This window comes from Eurytemora carolleeae, unplaced genomic scaffold (assembly GCF_000591075.1).
Source record: "Eurytemora carolleeae unplaced genomic scaffold, Eaff_2.0 scaffold398, whole genome shotgun sequence".
Taxonomy (NCBI): Eukaryota; Metazoa; Arthropoda; class Copepoda; order Calanoida; family Temoridae; genus Eurytemora; species Eurytemora carolleeae.
The window spans coordinates 26,652-40,690 of NW_019396317.1; the positions used below are offsets into that span (position 1 = coordinate 26,652).

General features: G+C 34.4%; 3 protein-coding genes across 10 annotated transcripts; all 3 read right to left on the reverse strand.

Moving 5' to 3' along the window:
- Positions 1–839: 839 nt before the first annotated feature.
- Positions 840–4,354, reverse strand: LOC111700819 (39S ribosomal protein L52, mitochondrial). The gene is made up of 4 exons (XM_023471870.1): positions 4,209–4,354; positions 3,560–3,674; positions 1,918–2,003; positions 840–1,094 (listed from the first exon to the last, which is right to left on the reverse strand). The coding sequence occupies exons 1-4, from the start codon at positions 4,337–4,339 to the stop codon at positions 917–919; spliced, it is 510 nt and encodes a 169-aa protein (XP_023327638.1). The 5' UTR covers positions 4,340–4,354; the 3' UTR covers positions 840–916.
- Positions 4,309–8,992, reverse strand: LOC111700818 (transcription initiation factor IIB). Of its 8 annotated transcripts, XM_023471863.1 has the most exons (8): positions 8,797–8,992; positions 7,801–7,922; positions 7,387–7,489; positions 6,769–6,986; positions 5,867–6,127; positions 5,465–5,656; positions 4,775–5,157; positions 4,309–4,494 (listed from the first exon to the last, which is right to left on the reverse strand). In XM_023471863.1, the coding sequence occupies exons 1-6, from the start codon at positions 8,901–8,903 to the stop codon at positions 5,541–5,543; spliced, it is 927 nt and encodes a 308-aa protein (XP_023327631.1). In that variant the 5' UTR covers positions 8,904–8,992; the 3' UTR covers positions 4,309–4,494; positions 4,775–5,157; positions 5,465–5,540. The 8 variants fall into 8 exon arrangements, with proteins under 8 accessions (XP_023327631.1, XP_023327637.1, XP_023327635.1 ...); XM_023471869.1 differs by having other exon boundaries at positions 4,309–5,157; positions 5,476–5,656; XM_023471867.1 differs by having other exon boundaries at positions 4,309–5,173; positions 5,476–5,656.
- Positions 8,993–9,269: 277 nt separating this feature from the next.
- On the reverse strand, positions 9,270–10,195 carry LOC111700821 (AP-2 complex subunit sigma). The gene is made up of 2 exons (XM_023471871.1): positions 9,951–10,195; positions 9,270–9,658 (listed from the first exon to the last, which is right to left on the reverse strand). The coding sequence occupies exons 1-2, from the start codon at positions 10,138–10,140 to the stop codon at positions 9,420–9,422; spliced, it is 429 nt and encodes a 142-aa protein (XP_023327639.1). The 5' UTR covers positions 10,141–10,195; the 3' UTR covers positions 9,270–9,419.
- Positions 10,196–14,039: the final 3,844 nt, after the last annotated feature.

Sequence of the window (14,039 nt, forward strand, 5' to 3'; positions counted from 1 at the left end):
CCCTCGTGCATCAGGGACAAAATTTCCCCGATTGTTCAGCAGATCTTAATCTTAGGCAGTGACAGAAACCCACCAAATAACATTAAAACCTTTCGTTTCCAGGATTATCACTTCAAATATTTATATTGGTAGATACCCAGATAAATTACCTAAAATGGCCATCCTAGAGTTTCTTGAGAAAAACTCAATGAAATTTAGACAATTTAATCCTGTTGAACATTGGTATTCCTTATGCATGTTGTTACTTTCCTAAATCAATGACTTACTAATAATTTCAAAAACTGGTAAGAGTATGGTGTAAATATTTATCTCCTATCCCATGACTTATAAATCTAACCGTTTCCTAATATTTATCTCCTGTCCCATGACTTATAAATCTAACCGTTTCCTAATATTTAACTCCTATCCCATGACATATAAATCTAACCGTTTCCTAATATTTAACTCCTGTCCCATGACTTATAAATCTAACCGTTTCCTAATATTTAACTCCTGTCCCATGACTTGTAAATCTAACCGTTTCCTAATATTTAACTCCTGTCCCATGACTTGTAAATCTAACCGTTTCCTAATATTTAACTCCTGTCCCATGACATATAAATCTAACCGTTTCCTAATATTTATCTCCTGTCCCATGACTTATAAATCTAACCGTTTCCTAATATTTAACTCCTGTCCCATGACATGAGTAAGTTATGATTTTTACAAGAAAATCATATCATACCAAAGAAGATTGTAAAAATAAATTGAATATCAATTTTTGTTAAAAACTACAAGAAAATGGAAACATAAACCACGGGATTACTTCTACATTCTACAATCTTTATTTTTTTCATTCGTTTCCCAAGATTGGTCAAAAATTTATTACGTAAAGAGAGAAACAACATAAATAAAAACTAAAATATATAATTTGTAACTAAAGAGGTTGATGTCCTTTCTGTTTAAGTTTACTGGTTGTATATTGTTTAACCTCCTCCTCCTTCTCTAGCTGGAGTTTGGTGTTAGCCTCCTGGTAGCTCTTCACCAGGTCCAGGGCAGCTTTGATCTCAGTAGCGTACTGCTTCTGCTTGTACATTCGCTTTATCTGGGGGAAACTGAAAACAAAAACAAGTTTGTACAGGGGCGGATACAGGGGGGGGGGGCGGCGGGGGAAATTCGCCACCCCTCATGAATTTGGAATTTTTTGTTCCTATTTTCAGAATAGCTTATCAATAGCATGCTTAAGGGAAAGAAACCCTAGTGCAAAACAGGAAAAAGTCAAAAAAAAAATTTCGCCTGCAGCGTGATTTTTTGTTCCTAATTATGAATTTTTGTTCCTAAAAAATCTCCCCCCCCCCCCTCACTTAAATCCTGTATCCGCCCCTGAGTTTGTAATTTACATAGTTCAAGATTTTTTATTTTTACAATATTTAGGGGACGTTACAAAACGTATTAGTAAGTATTCCAAGGAAGAATTGTGAGAAATTCACATAGAAAACATGAGTAACATGCATACATATATTTTGCTAACGAAGAAATTACATGATTTATAAAATATTCTTAAATCTCAGAAAAAAATTAAACAATTATTTTCTGGGGTAAATATTCTTTGGTGGAAAATGTAACAAATTAGATATAAACTGATCACAAAACGTCATTTTTTCCCCCCCAAAAATAATATTTTTTCAATTCAATGAATAAATCCCTTTAATATTATCTAGCGTTCACACATTTAAACTTAAAAGTTTATATAAGTTTATATCTAACATATAAACTCATATATGGAACTAACCTCTACTTTATTAACTTTATTAGGTTTGGTCCATCAACACCAAAATATAAACTCATATCGAGTTACTGGGTGGGGTGAGAGTAAAAAAAATGATTTTATTTCGTATAAAGAAATATAGATCCCTATTATTTTATTTGAATTCTGACCTGGGAACACCGGGTCGGCCGTCAGCAAAGGACCAGTCCATGTCGTCTATTAAAGGTCCTTCAGAGTGAATATTAGATGGCAAACCCTAAAAATCAAACATAATAAATAAGTAAAATAAAAAAAATTGCAGAACATGCAGTTTTACAACCAGAAAACAACAAAAAGCATATTAAGCGATTAACGATAAAACCAAAATAGGAATTTTTAAAGATCCACTAACAATGTTTGATGTTGCGGAAACATATTAAAATGAGGGATAATATTGATGTCTTACAATGGACAGTAAGCGTAGTTTGCAGTGATCCTCTAGGCAATTGGAAATGTCTGACCCATAATAATACCGTAAAAGCTTTCTTGGAGATTAATGTTTAAAATTTTGAAAACTGATTAATTTAAAATTGTGGGTTCTCGACAAAAGTGACTTGTGCATCTCCACTGCAGGAAAACATATTTTTCTTATTCAGTTCCAACTTATACACTACACCTCAAGAATTGAGAAGGATATTTAAAATCCGTTTAATTTTGATGCGGATCCCGATCCTGGATCCGCACTGACAAAAAAATGGATCCGGATCCGGGTCATTTCTTTAAGATTTACTGAATGTTTTTAACAAAAAATAATTTTCTAATTTTTAGTTTTATTTTATTCGTTTATTTTTATCCTAAAACTTGATGAACCATTCAGAAATGAGGAAATTTTATAATCTCTTTTTTTTATCAAAAGTTCAGATTTGGGTTTAAGGAGTAAAAAAGTTTTTTTTTGCAGTTTTTGGTTAACATTTTACCCCTTGGATCCGGATCCGTGAATCCGCATATTTTTGCGGATCCGAATCCGGATCCAGGAAGCCAAAATCTTGCGGATCCAACGGATCCGGATCCTAAGCACTGTTTAAAATATCGAAATATATTTTTGAGACCCATCTTTTTTTTTTGAAGCAGTTGAAAAACTCTCTACCACAAAGGAATATTTATAATATTTAAATTAACAGAAATAAACATTTAAACCTAGATTAACGACCAAATCTTTCAGATTATTGATAACAAGAAAGTTTCAGGAGTACCATTGTGAATCGGGCACTGCCATTATTGCATGTAGGGTACCCTCTAAATTATGCGTACAGTCTCATTTAAATACAAAACATTTAAAAACGATTCATATATTGTTTATACTGACGACAAACAAAAAGACAAACGGTTTATACAGACAACAGACAAAAAGACAAACGGTTTATACAGACAACCGACAATAAGACAAACAATCAAGTGTTACTTGATGCTTATAAAACAAAGAAGACAGAAAGGAAAGAACCAGTGTTTAATAAGCCCCATGGGCACTGCGCAGTGAACAAAGGTGTGTATTTTTGCGAAAAATGAATTGTTCTCCCCCCCCCTTTTTGAGTATAATTTATATAAGTTATATATTATAATATATATTAAATATGCTTTCGCTTTATATCAATGAATTTTTGATTAAAGAGTATTTAAAAATGTTGCCCTATGATGTTCGATTGTCCATTTTCCCCCCAAAATCTTCAGATCACTCCCCTCCCCCCCCCCAGGGGAGAGGAGAGGGGTTAATTATGAAAAATATACACCCCTGCCCATGGGTTAGAAAAACCCGTAATTCTTTGCTAATTTCACCTGATCTTCTCTCCAAACTCCGCCCAAAGCTTTCCTTTTTCTTTTCCGAATCCAGCGATCTTTCCGAACCTCGTTCTTAGTATCGTGCCCCTCCTCCACACCGTAAATAATGTGCCTTAAATAAAACTTGGTTATCAATCGGAAATTAATAACTGTACATATGTTACATCAAATCCCAAATGGTTATGGCCTAGGAATTAGGGATGATCATTTATCAATATTTAGCACTATGTCCAACGTGCATTTTGCATAGGATTAGTTTTTATAAAATTCTAGGTTAAAGAATTCACAGATATAAGTGATCGATATGGGTATCAAAAGATCCACATTGAAACACCGAATTCAGAACTTTTAAAGCGTAAAAATCCGTTGAATTTTTAACAAAATAGAGGCAAAAAACTGATGTTTAAGAACAAAAATATCCGATTTTGGCAATAAATCAAATAAGTTTGATATCAAATGCGACATACTATTTGAATTTTTATTTTTTTTACATGTGAATTTTTTTGATTTTTGGCATGCAAAATATCAATTGTGGTCACGGTTTTAAGACAAAGGATCCTGAAATTTGTCTAAAGTCTTATAATTACAGGCACATGATGACATGATTTTCAAAAAAACATATATCTAAGAATTGAATTATGTTCACCTTGTCGCAGTTCTGGATTGCACCACTAAAGGTAGTTGTGAGCGTAGTCTACTGAAAACTCCGGCCTGTACCGTTTGAACCACAGCCATCATATTGTCTGTCTGTAAGAATATTACATTGGTAGGATACATGGAGATTTCTTTTAAGCCAAGTACAGCAGTGTACAGTGTACAGTGAACACTGTACAGTGTACAATGCAGTTCAGTTAACAGTGAATACAACTATGTACAAAATACAGAAACATCACAGTAGCATAGACATTAGACATATAACAATTTTAACACTTCTAAATTAAATAACAAATAAATAGAATTCAAGTTTAATTTAAAGAAAATGTTAAATTGTTGCTAGTAATCCGCAAAAAGAGGGAAAAGGTGGAGAGTATAACGTCGAGTTCTTTAAGTAAAACAGTTTTATTTAATGTATTTATAAAAAAATTTTATCCTTGCTGAATGAATTTAATTATGAGATGGTTATTCCTGAAGGGTGGAATTGAACATCGTATATTTGGAAAAACGATCCTGATAACAAAAAATTCCATCCTAATTAAAAACTAGAAATCTTACTGAGTAATTTTGGGAACAAATTTTAGAAATAAGATAATTATTCTGCTTGGCTTAATACTAGCTTAGACAAATAGTACATAGTATACAACTTCTTCAAACTGATGAGAAAAATTTAAATTAAATTATTATTAACTATTGCTATATAAATGTATTCATAATAATGAACAAAAATATGGGATTCATAGTCTTTTTTGGTGACTCAAAATGCCTCCTGTAAATTGGCATATATTATTGTATATTTGTAGATTTATGTATGTATGTATGTCTGTATAATGTATATGACGTATGTTGATATGGATTCTAAAAAATAATATGTTCTCAAAAAAATTTGGGGTACATGGAAAGCTTAACAACGCCGAAAATTGCTTCATGAAGCCTAAAACCTGGGATTTAAGGGAACTGTAAGCGTAATTTCAAGTGACCCTCCATTTAAAGATAGCAATGCCAGATTTACAACGGTACCCCTGAAACCTTAAATTAATCAAAATTGTAAAATATACCGTCCTTTCTTTTTGCCTCAAAATGAAATTAATTCTGACAACTTCTCCATTGCTTCTTAAAAGCAACAAATGTGCAAGTCACTTGTCGAGAAACCTCAAAGGATAAACAAGAAAGCTTTTAAGGGTACCGTTGTAAATCGATCACTGCAACCTTTAAATGGAAAGTCACTAGAAATTATGCTTACAGTACCTTTCACTCACTGAACGCTTCGGAAAATAGAATTAAATTAGTCTGCTCGCTTGTTCCCTATTCCTGGTTCTGATTCTCAGTTCTGTGGCAGGTTCTCAATAGGAGTTGTAAACTTGAAATCTGCAGGGAACAGATCCTTCGCCCTGGGCAACATCAACTTGTAGGATTGTCGGATTGTTACATCAGCAACTCCTAAACAATATATCTACATCAGGAGAGAAAAAGTACAACATTTTTTAGTGTAAATCCGATGAATTTTCTCTGCAAAAAAAATTATCTGTATTTTATGTCTCTCCAAAAAATCATTATAACTTTAAAAAAAGAGTGAAATAACCTAGGAAGGGGTTAGAAGAAAAAATAGAATATTTTCAAATTTGTGGTTTTATTGATTTATATTTAAACCTGCAATATCGGCAATCTCTCGCTGTGTTCTCTTGTCCTCGCTCGCCTGACTCGCCATATATATTGCAGCAGCGGCTACACTGATCGGCGATCGGCCTGGGACAATGTCGAGATCTACAGCCTTTTTAGCAATATGTGTCGCTGCTTTCTGTACGTCACGAGGAAGACTAAGAGTTCCGCAGAATCTGGACATGAAGTCACCAGTAGTGATTAGTTCAACACTTGTATCATGAGCCTTCAAAATCAATTTGAAGCAGCGACCTGGAATATGTTATGGAATTTGTAGAATGAAAATCAGATTTATTATATTAAACTACTAAAACCATTATCAACCCAAATTACAAACATGAATTTCAAAATTATTTTTTTTTCTTGGGGCGGGGTTGAAAATATGATATCAACAGGAACGTTTATTCTCGTTATAGATTTTCCCCACAAGTATATTCTTTTTATTAAAGAGACTGTTGACCCTAGGCGGTACCCTTAATAGTTGTGCCTGGTCATCGACGACAGAGCTTATAAAACAGCTTGTAAACAAGTTTTCGTAAAACTACAAGCATTTCTGTAGATAATTCCGTCACCATTGATCAAACAAAAGTTTAAAGGGTACTGCTCTGAATCGGACACGCAACTATATAAAAATGGAATGTCACTTGAAATTACGCCTACACTCTACCGAGCCAACACAGTCCCTTTAATATCTTCAATTTTTTAAAACAGAGAAATTAATTTCTGTCTTTTTAGTTTATATCTATCTACTCCCCCATCAACAGAGGATAGGCCAATAACAAAAAATGGGAGGAAAAAACTGAACATGAACTCAAAAGAAACTATCAAGAATAAACATAAATTGTCTTAAAACAGAATATATCCTCCAAAAAACAACAAAAAACTATTTTTACCTATTTCCTTCTTACTCACTGTGCTGACCGCGACAATCTCCTTGAAGGTTCTCGGCACTCCTTCCTGCCGGCAGGAAATGTACAGACACGCAGCAGCAATAGCATCATTAGACCGCCCCTTCAGATTCTTCCCGTCATGCACCATCTTAAACAGATTGTTGGCTCGGTCCACTATAGTTTTAGTCAGGTTTATTCTGTCCGCCATGTTGGAAATAGTTCTGCAGAATTAAAATACTTAATTAATTTATATTGGAGTTAGGAACATTAAGATTAAGAAGTTTGTGAAAAAGAGAATATAAATAATAAGAAGGGGACAGGAGGAGGTAAAAAAAAAGATAGAAAACATTTTTTATTTCGTCACCAAAACTTAAAAAATACAACTTCTTGATAAAAATTAAAAATAATATTTGATAGTCATCTAAAAATATTTAATTATTTAACTTCGAAAGAAATAAATAAGGTGGACGAGGGCAAAGGATGAAAAAATCATAAAAAAAGAAGAAAATGGAGGGAAGAATAAAATAGGATAAGGAGATCTGAGTAAGAAAGAAAAGACTAAAACGAATGAAAATGTCGTTGCTTTTGACTATTTAAAGATGAGTTAAAGTATCTATTTCCCTAAATGCGTTGATGAGTGTTCTATCGGAGCTGCTCTGTGTTTTCCTATTGTTATAAAGAGCTGTTCCATCTGATGTAAAGGATGCTCCCCCACGACCAGGACCTAAAGAAGCAGCATTGTAATTATCTTTAATAACAAATCAACTTAAATGGTGATTTGTTTTTGTGATTCTTGAGAATTCCTTCTGAACCTATCTCCTATACAGAGTTTATCCGGTAAACCCCCAAAAAGTTAAAACCTTTTCCTTCTTCCAGAAAAAAAACTGTTTCTTATCAATATATGTACAATGTACCATGTTCATGGCAATAATCAAATAAAGCATAAAAAGATATTTTTTAAATAGACGATTTTTTATGCAGCCCAGATACGTCTCAGTTAAATATCATGAAACCTATTCACCACATTAGACTTACCAATCATTGTGGTTAGATCACTGCTACCCAGAAGAGTATTCTCCGGTCCACCAACCCTAGACCTATCCTCTCCTCCCTTCTCATTAGAGAACGTTCTCCATTCGGAACCAACATCGATCACTCTAAAGTCAATCAATTAATCAATTTTGGCCTGTCTCTCTAAAATCCAAGCAAAATTTCATTCATTATCTATAAATTAATCTATATCCCGTCTCATTCGCAAGTTCTAGTTATTAACACAATTTATCCACATCACTTCTCTTCACCCTTCAAAATAAGCTTAAATTTGATTCTGCACAATCTGTATCTATCTATCAATCTGTTCATCAATCAATCAACTGAACGATCAATTAACCAACCTATTTTGAACGATCTCCCCTTTGAAACAAGCACAGTTACATTTACTTTATATCATCAACCTACAATCGATTATAGCTTCCTTTGATGATGATTTAAATATTATTTATGGTTAGACGTTGATAGTCTTCAGAAATGGTTTATAAGATAAAATCAATGACGCCATTATAAACATAGAAACAAAATCATGCAAAAATATGTAATGAATATTAAATGAAATTTCTTCAGGAGTTTTATAACTGTAACAGAGTCGGAGTAATAAAATACCTGTCCTTCACAACAATGGAGCAGTCGGAAAAAAATGTACCTTTCGGTCAAGTCTAAACCGCGGTGCAACTACTTGTTTACCTGTCTCCACAACTATACAGCAGTCGGAACAAGTAATTTACCTGTCTCCCAGAACTAAACCGCAGTCAGAACTAGTAATTTACCTGTCTCCCACAACTATACCGCAGTGGGAACTAGTACTTTACCTTCTCCCACAACTATACCCCAGACGGAATTAGTAATTTACCTGTCTCCCACAACTATACCGCTGTCAGAACTAGTACTTTACCTGTCTCCCACAACTATACCCCAGTGGGAACTAGTACTTTACCTTCTCCCACAACTATACCGCAGTCGGAACTACTAATATACCTGTCTCCCACAACTATACCGCAGTCGGAACAAATTGTATCCCCCGCCCTGTAATCCTCGATAAGAGGAGCATCAGGATGGTATTTACAAGTAACTTTACTGGACATTTATAATCTGAAATTTAATTGAAATGATGCGAGTTTATTCTACCATTAAAACAAGGATTCTATAATTTTTTTAAAGATGAAAAGTACAAACAATTATTGATATTCTATCCTCAAATAAGTTATAATTTAAATACTATGCATGAAAAACGATACCATGATGATCACAGATAAAACATAAATATAAGAAGAAAATTACTAAGAAGAACTGAATTACTGTTCACAAGTTCTAAGAGGATTTCTATCAATTAGTGAAGAAATGTTCCTAATTCGTCGATCGGAAGAAAAAAAGTTAAGATGAACAACATGCCGTAAGAAGATATTTAAGCGCAGAACAGGTTAAAGTTTTATAAATCTGAAGGAGGAATGTAAATTGAACATTTAATAAATTAATTAAACTATTACAAACACAATATATTGACATTTATCGATAACTTTCTATCAAAAAGTCCAAAAGTATGATATTAAAGAAAAATGCGCTCCAAGTTCAAATTTGTGAACAGTTTTTACGTTAAATATTCATTCTAACGAATTATACATTGTCAGCTGCTTCAGAACTTTGGTCTGACTGGTTTCCCTCATCTCCCCGGCCAGAAACATCTCGTCGACGACAGTGTAGACCTTGTAGAAGTTGAAGACGAGGTCGAGCTCACACACGTTGTGGAAGTACTCGTTGAGGACCTCGACAAAGTTGTGTATGGCCTCGAGGTAGAAAAGGTTGTTGTCGCTTACATCAACACAGATACAGAAATACAGACCTGAAAGTAAAATGAAAACTTAAAATCCAATGTATGTAAAAACTATAGTCTTCAATTTTAAAGATTAATATTGATATGTTAAAGATAAATCATTTCATTATCCATGTTTCTACATTTTAGAAAATTTAAAAACTGTATTTGGCCTTTAGTCCCCTGCTCCCTCCTGGAATAATACAAAATACGTCATATTCTTTAACCATAATTTTTTTATGAAGGAAGGGGGATGGGGGCCAAATTCTTTTTACAGGATTGAGCTATATGAATTCCTTGTTTAGCGTACCCTTCTTTATACCTGCGTATCTTCGGTAGATGATTTTAAAGTTTCTAAACTCCACAAAGTTTGTGTGCTTCTGATCACGCACGGTGACAACGGCGTGCACCTCCTCGATCAGCTTCTGCTTCTCCTCGTCGTCAAAGTTCATGTACCACTTGGCCAACCTGGTCTTCCCGGCCCTGTTCTGTATCATCACAAACCGGATCATTATAAATAATTTTTTCTTTGGGACAATGAAATAAATTCTGAAATTTGATAAAAAATTAATTTCTCATAGTCTCTGCTGTTGATACGAAGGGATCAATTTAATATTGAGACCTGCTATGGCTCTAGTTTTGTGCTAAAACCACCCCTATCCAGAAAAGTGCTAACTTGACCCTTGAGTAACAATCTGTGAGTCAGTCCAAAAATTAATTAATTAAAGAAAATAAGATCTCAGTAAATCAGCACTAAAGTATCAAGTGCACGATGTATACACCATCTTGGATCAAAATAATTTCGTTAAGAATGATTACGCTATTATAATATACGTAAAACAAGGTTAAATCATAAATACAATGTTCACATTAAGTGTTATCGATACTAAATTATCTGAATTGATTATTGAACGTATTGGATCATTTCAATCCTTATATAATATCGTAATTAGTATTTCAACATGCCAGTTTCTCATCAAAAAGGGTAATCCAGGGGTGTATTCAGTAATTTTTCCTGAGGTGGCTTAATGTTTTTGGCCAAGAAACCCTGAAAATCAACGATTTCACTGATAACATGGATCTCATTTGTAACACATGGATACAATTGGTCATGTGGTCGCAGCACTCGGCCCCCTACAGAATGGCCAGAATGTACGGATTGTACGGATTATTTTTTTACTCATATCAGTAAATTTGCATGGAAAATTTCCAAAAAAAATCTTGTAAAAAATAAGTTGGTTTCACTTAATTGTTGTTTCAATAGACAATTAAAATTCTTTCATAGTTTTACAAGCACATTGATTTATGTTATATAATGAGTTTTCTAAAAAGCTTTAAACAAAAATTGTACGGATTGTAAGGATCATTTTTTAAATGTATGGATTATACGGATTTAAAAAATATTATTACGGATTGTATGGATTTAACCCCAAAATATGTACGGATTGTACGGATTTTTTTTTAAAGTTTTGACCACCCTGACCCTAGCCACATCGCTCGGCCCAGAAAGTGTCTTTAAAATATTTTGTATCAACTACACCATAGCACAGAAAAAACTCCTGTCAATTAAACTAAACTAGTTCCTCACGCGGCAAAACAGAGAGAGACTAAGAGAGACAGAGAGAGAGATTTGGTTTGGTTAACAGATACAGAGTTAACCAGGAAGGACCAGATTTTAATGACGACCTGAAATTCCGACAGGTAGAAATAAAAATGTAAAAAAAATACTGTTGGAAGAATTGTGCATGATGGGGAGGAAATTAAAAAAATTTTAAAAACAAATTCTTTGTTTAAAGGTATTCGAGAATTTATATACATATAACTAATAAATAAGGGAAGTACGGGAGCATTTGTGTGGGGGTCACTTTTGTGCCCCCCCCCCTCGGCGACATTGTGCCACCCCCGTAAAAACCCTTTTCTTGAAAAAATATTGATACCATTTCTAACTATAATGTAAACTATTCGATCATATACACACTTCCAATCAAGTGTTAATAAATTATTTATGTAATAATTTCTTAATTGGACTCATCTTCATATGTAAGCTTCAATGGGTGAAACACAGAGATGGAAACGTATTGACTAAAGCTTTTTTTAATAAAACTTTTTGATGTAAGGCCCCCCCCCCCCCTCCGTACGCCCCTGTTTAAATACTCGAAGTTTTTAACATGAACGACCTTAACGTTAACTAGTATATATTATATATAATTCAGTTCTAAGTCAGAAACCTCAGTATAATCCATCCCTTAAGTTATCTCAGCTCTAGACAGAAACCTGATTATATTCCATCCCAAGTTATCTCAGCTCTAGACAGAAACCTGATTATATTCCATCCCAAGTTATCTCGGCTCTAGGCAGAAACCTGAGTATATTCCATCCCAAGTTATTTCAGCTCTAGACTGAAACCTGAGTATAATCCATCCCAAGTTATCTCAGCTCTAGGCAGAAACCTGAGTATAATCCATCCCAAGTTATCTCAGCTCTAGACAGAAACCTGAGTATAATCCATTTCAAGTTATCTCAGCTCTTGGCAGAAACCTGAGTATATTCCATCCCAAGTTATCTCAGCTCTATGCAGAAAACTGAGTATATTCCATCCCTTAAGTTATCTCAGCTATAGACAGAAACCTGAGTATAATCTATCCCAAGTTATCTCAGCTCTAGACAGAAACGTGAGTATAATCCATCCCAAGTTATCTCAGCTCTAGACAGAAACCTGAGTATATTCCATCCCAAGTTATCTCAGCTCTAGGCAGAAACCTGAGTATATTCCATCCCAAGTTATCTCAGCTCTAGGCAGAAAACTGAGTATATTCCATCCCTTAAGTTATCTCAGCTCTATTGACAGAAACCTGAGTATAATCCATTCAAAGTTATCTCAGCTCTATTGACAGAAACCTGAGTATATTCCATCTCAAGTTATCTCAGCTCTATTGACAGAAACCTGAGTATAATCCATTCAAAGTTATCTCAGCTCTATAGACAGAAACCTGAGTATATTCCATCCCAAGTTATCTCAGCTCTAGACAGAAACCTGAGTATATTCCATCTCAAGTTATCTCAGCTCTAGGCAGAGACCTTAGTATAATCCATCCCATGTTATCTCAGCTTTATAGACAGAAACCTGAGTATAATCCATCCCAAGTTATCTCAGATCTAGACAGAAACATGAGTATAATCCATTCCAAGTTATCTCAGCTCTAGACAGAGACCTGAGTATAATCCATCCCAAGTTATCTCAGCTCTAGTCTAGACAGAAACATGAGTATAATCCATCCCAAGTTATCTCAGCTCTAGACAGAAACCTGAGTATATTCCATCCCAAGTTATCTCAACTCTGGTCCAAAATCTGAGTATATATTCCATCCCAAGTTATATCAGCTCTAAGTAGTATATATAATATATATGTATATAACTTGCAGGAACTCATTGACCGACTTGCCTCAAATGATCAAGGAACTATAGGAGAACTTGACGGGAATGTTCTGAGCTTGGTTTAGAAATTTAATGCAAAACTTAGTTTCCAGGGAAAGCTGGGTTTCTGCAGGCTTTGATACAAAGCTTACCAACAGCTACATAGTACATATGTCTCAGAAACTATCACCTTAAAGTAAACTCCGTATAAACAACAAAATTACTTTGCCGAAGACGACATTCCACAACCACTTGTAAACGTAATCATTACTAACCTTGGCTTTAGGCCTACATTATAACTTATATTTCCTACGCCCCGGTTACGCACCTTCCGCGTATTATTCAAGAACGCGTTCGAATATTACGCACAACGTTATGATCATTCAATTAAAATATCAAAAAAGTTAATTAAAATAAGTTTATAACTTTAATGCTTTTATAGGTTTAAAATTATCATATTTTCATGATTCCCATGAAATATATGAATATAAGACCCCTAGGGCATGTATTGTTGTGTTATGTGTGTGTGTGTGTGGTGTGCGTGTGTGCGCGTTGCATAATGTTCAGTAAGACTGGGGACCGTCTAGAGGTGCACACGAGCGCATCTGAGGAAATAAATCAATCAATAAAAAATGTATAACCCCATTATGATCTCAGGAACTGTTCCTTTTTATTTCCTAAATCCTCTCCTCCTGGCCCCCATCACCCCACCCCCTCCTGCCTAATATGCCCATTATGTCCATGGTATACTTATTCAATTCTATTATTCTACTGCATGCAAGGGGGGGGGGGTTTAGAAGTGAGCAGATTGTAGCGAGATTATACTTTATAATTCTATTAGAACATTCTGCAAGGCATAAACTCTACTATGGTGCATGCAAGGGGGGGGGGGTGTTAGAAGTGAGCAGATTGTAGCGAGATTATACTTTATAATATACTATGGTGCATATACAGCGCGATTCAGAAAACATAGGATTAAAGTGACGATATAAAATTT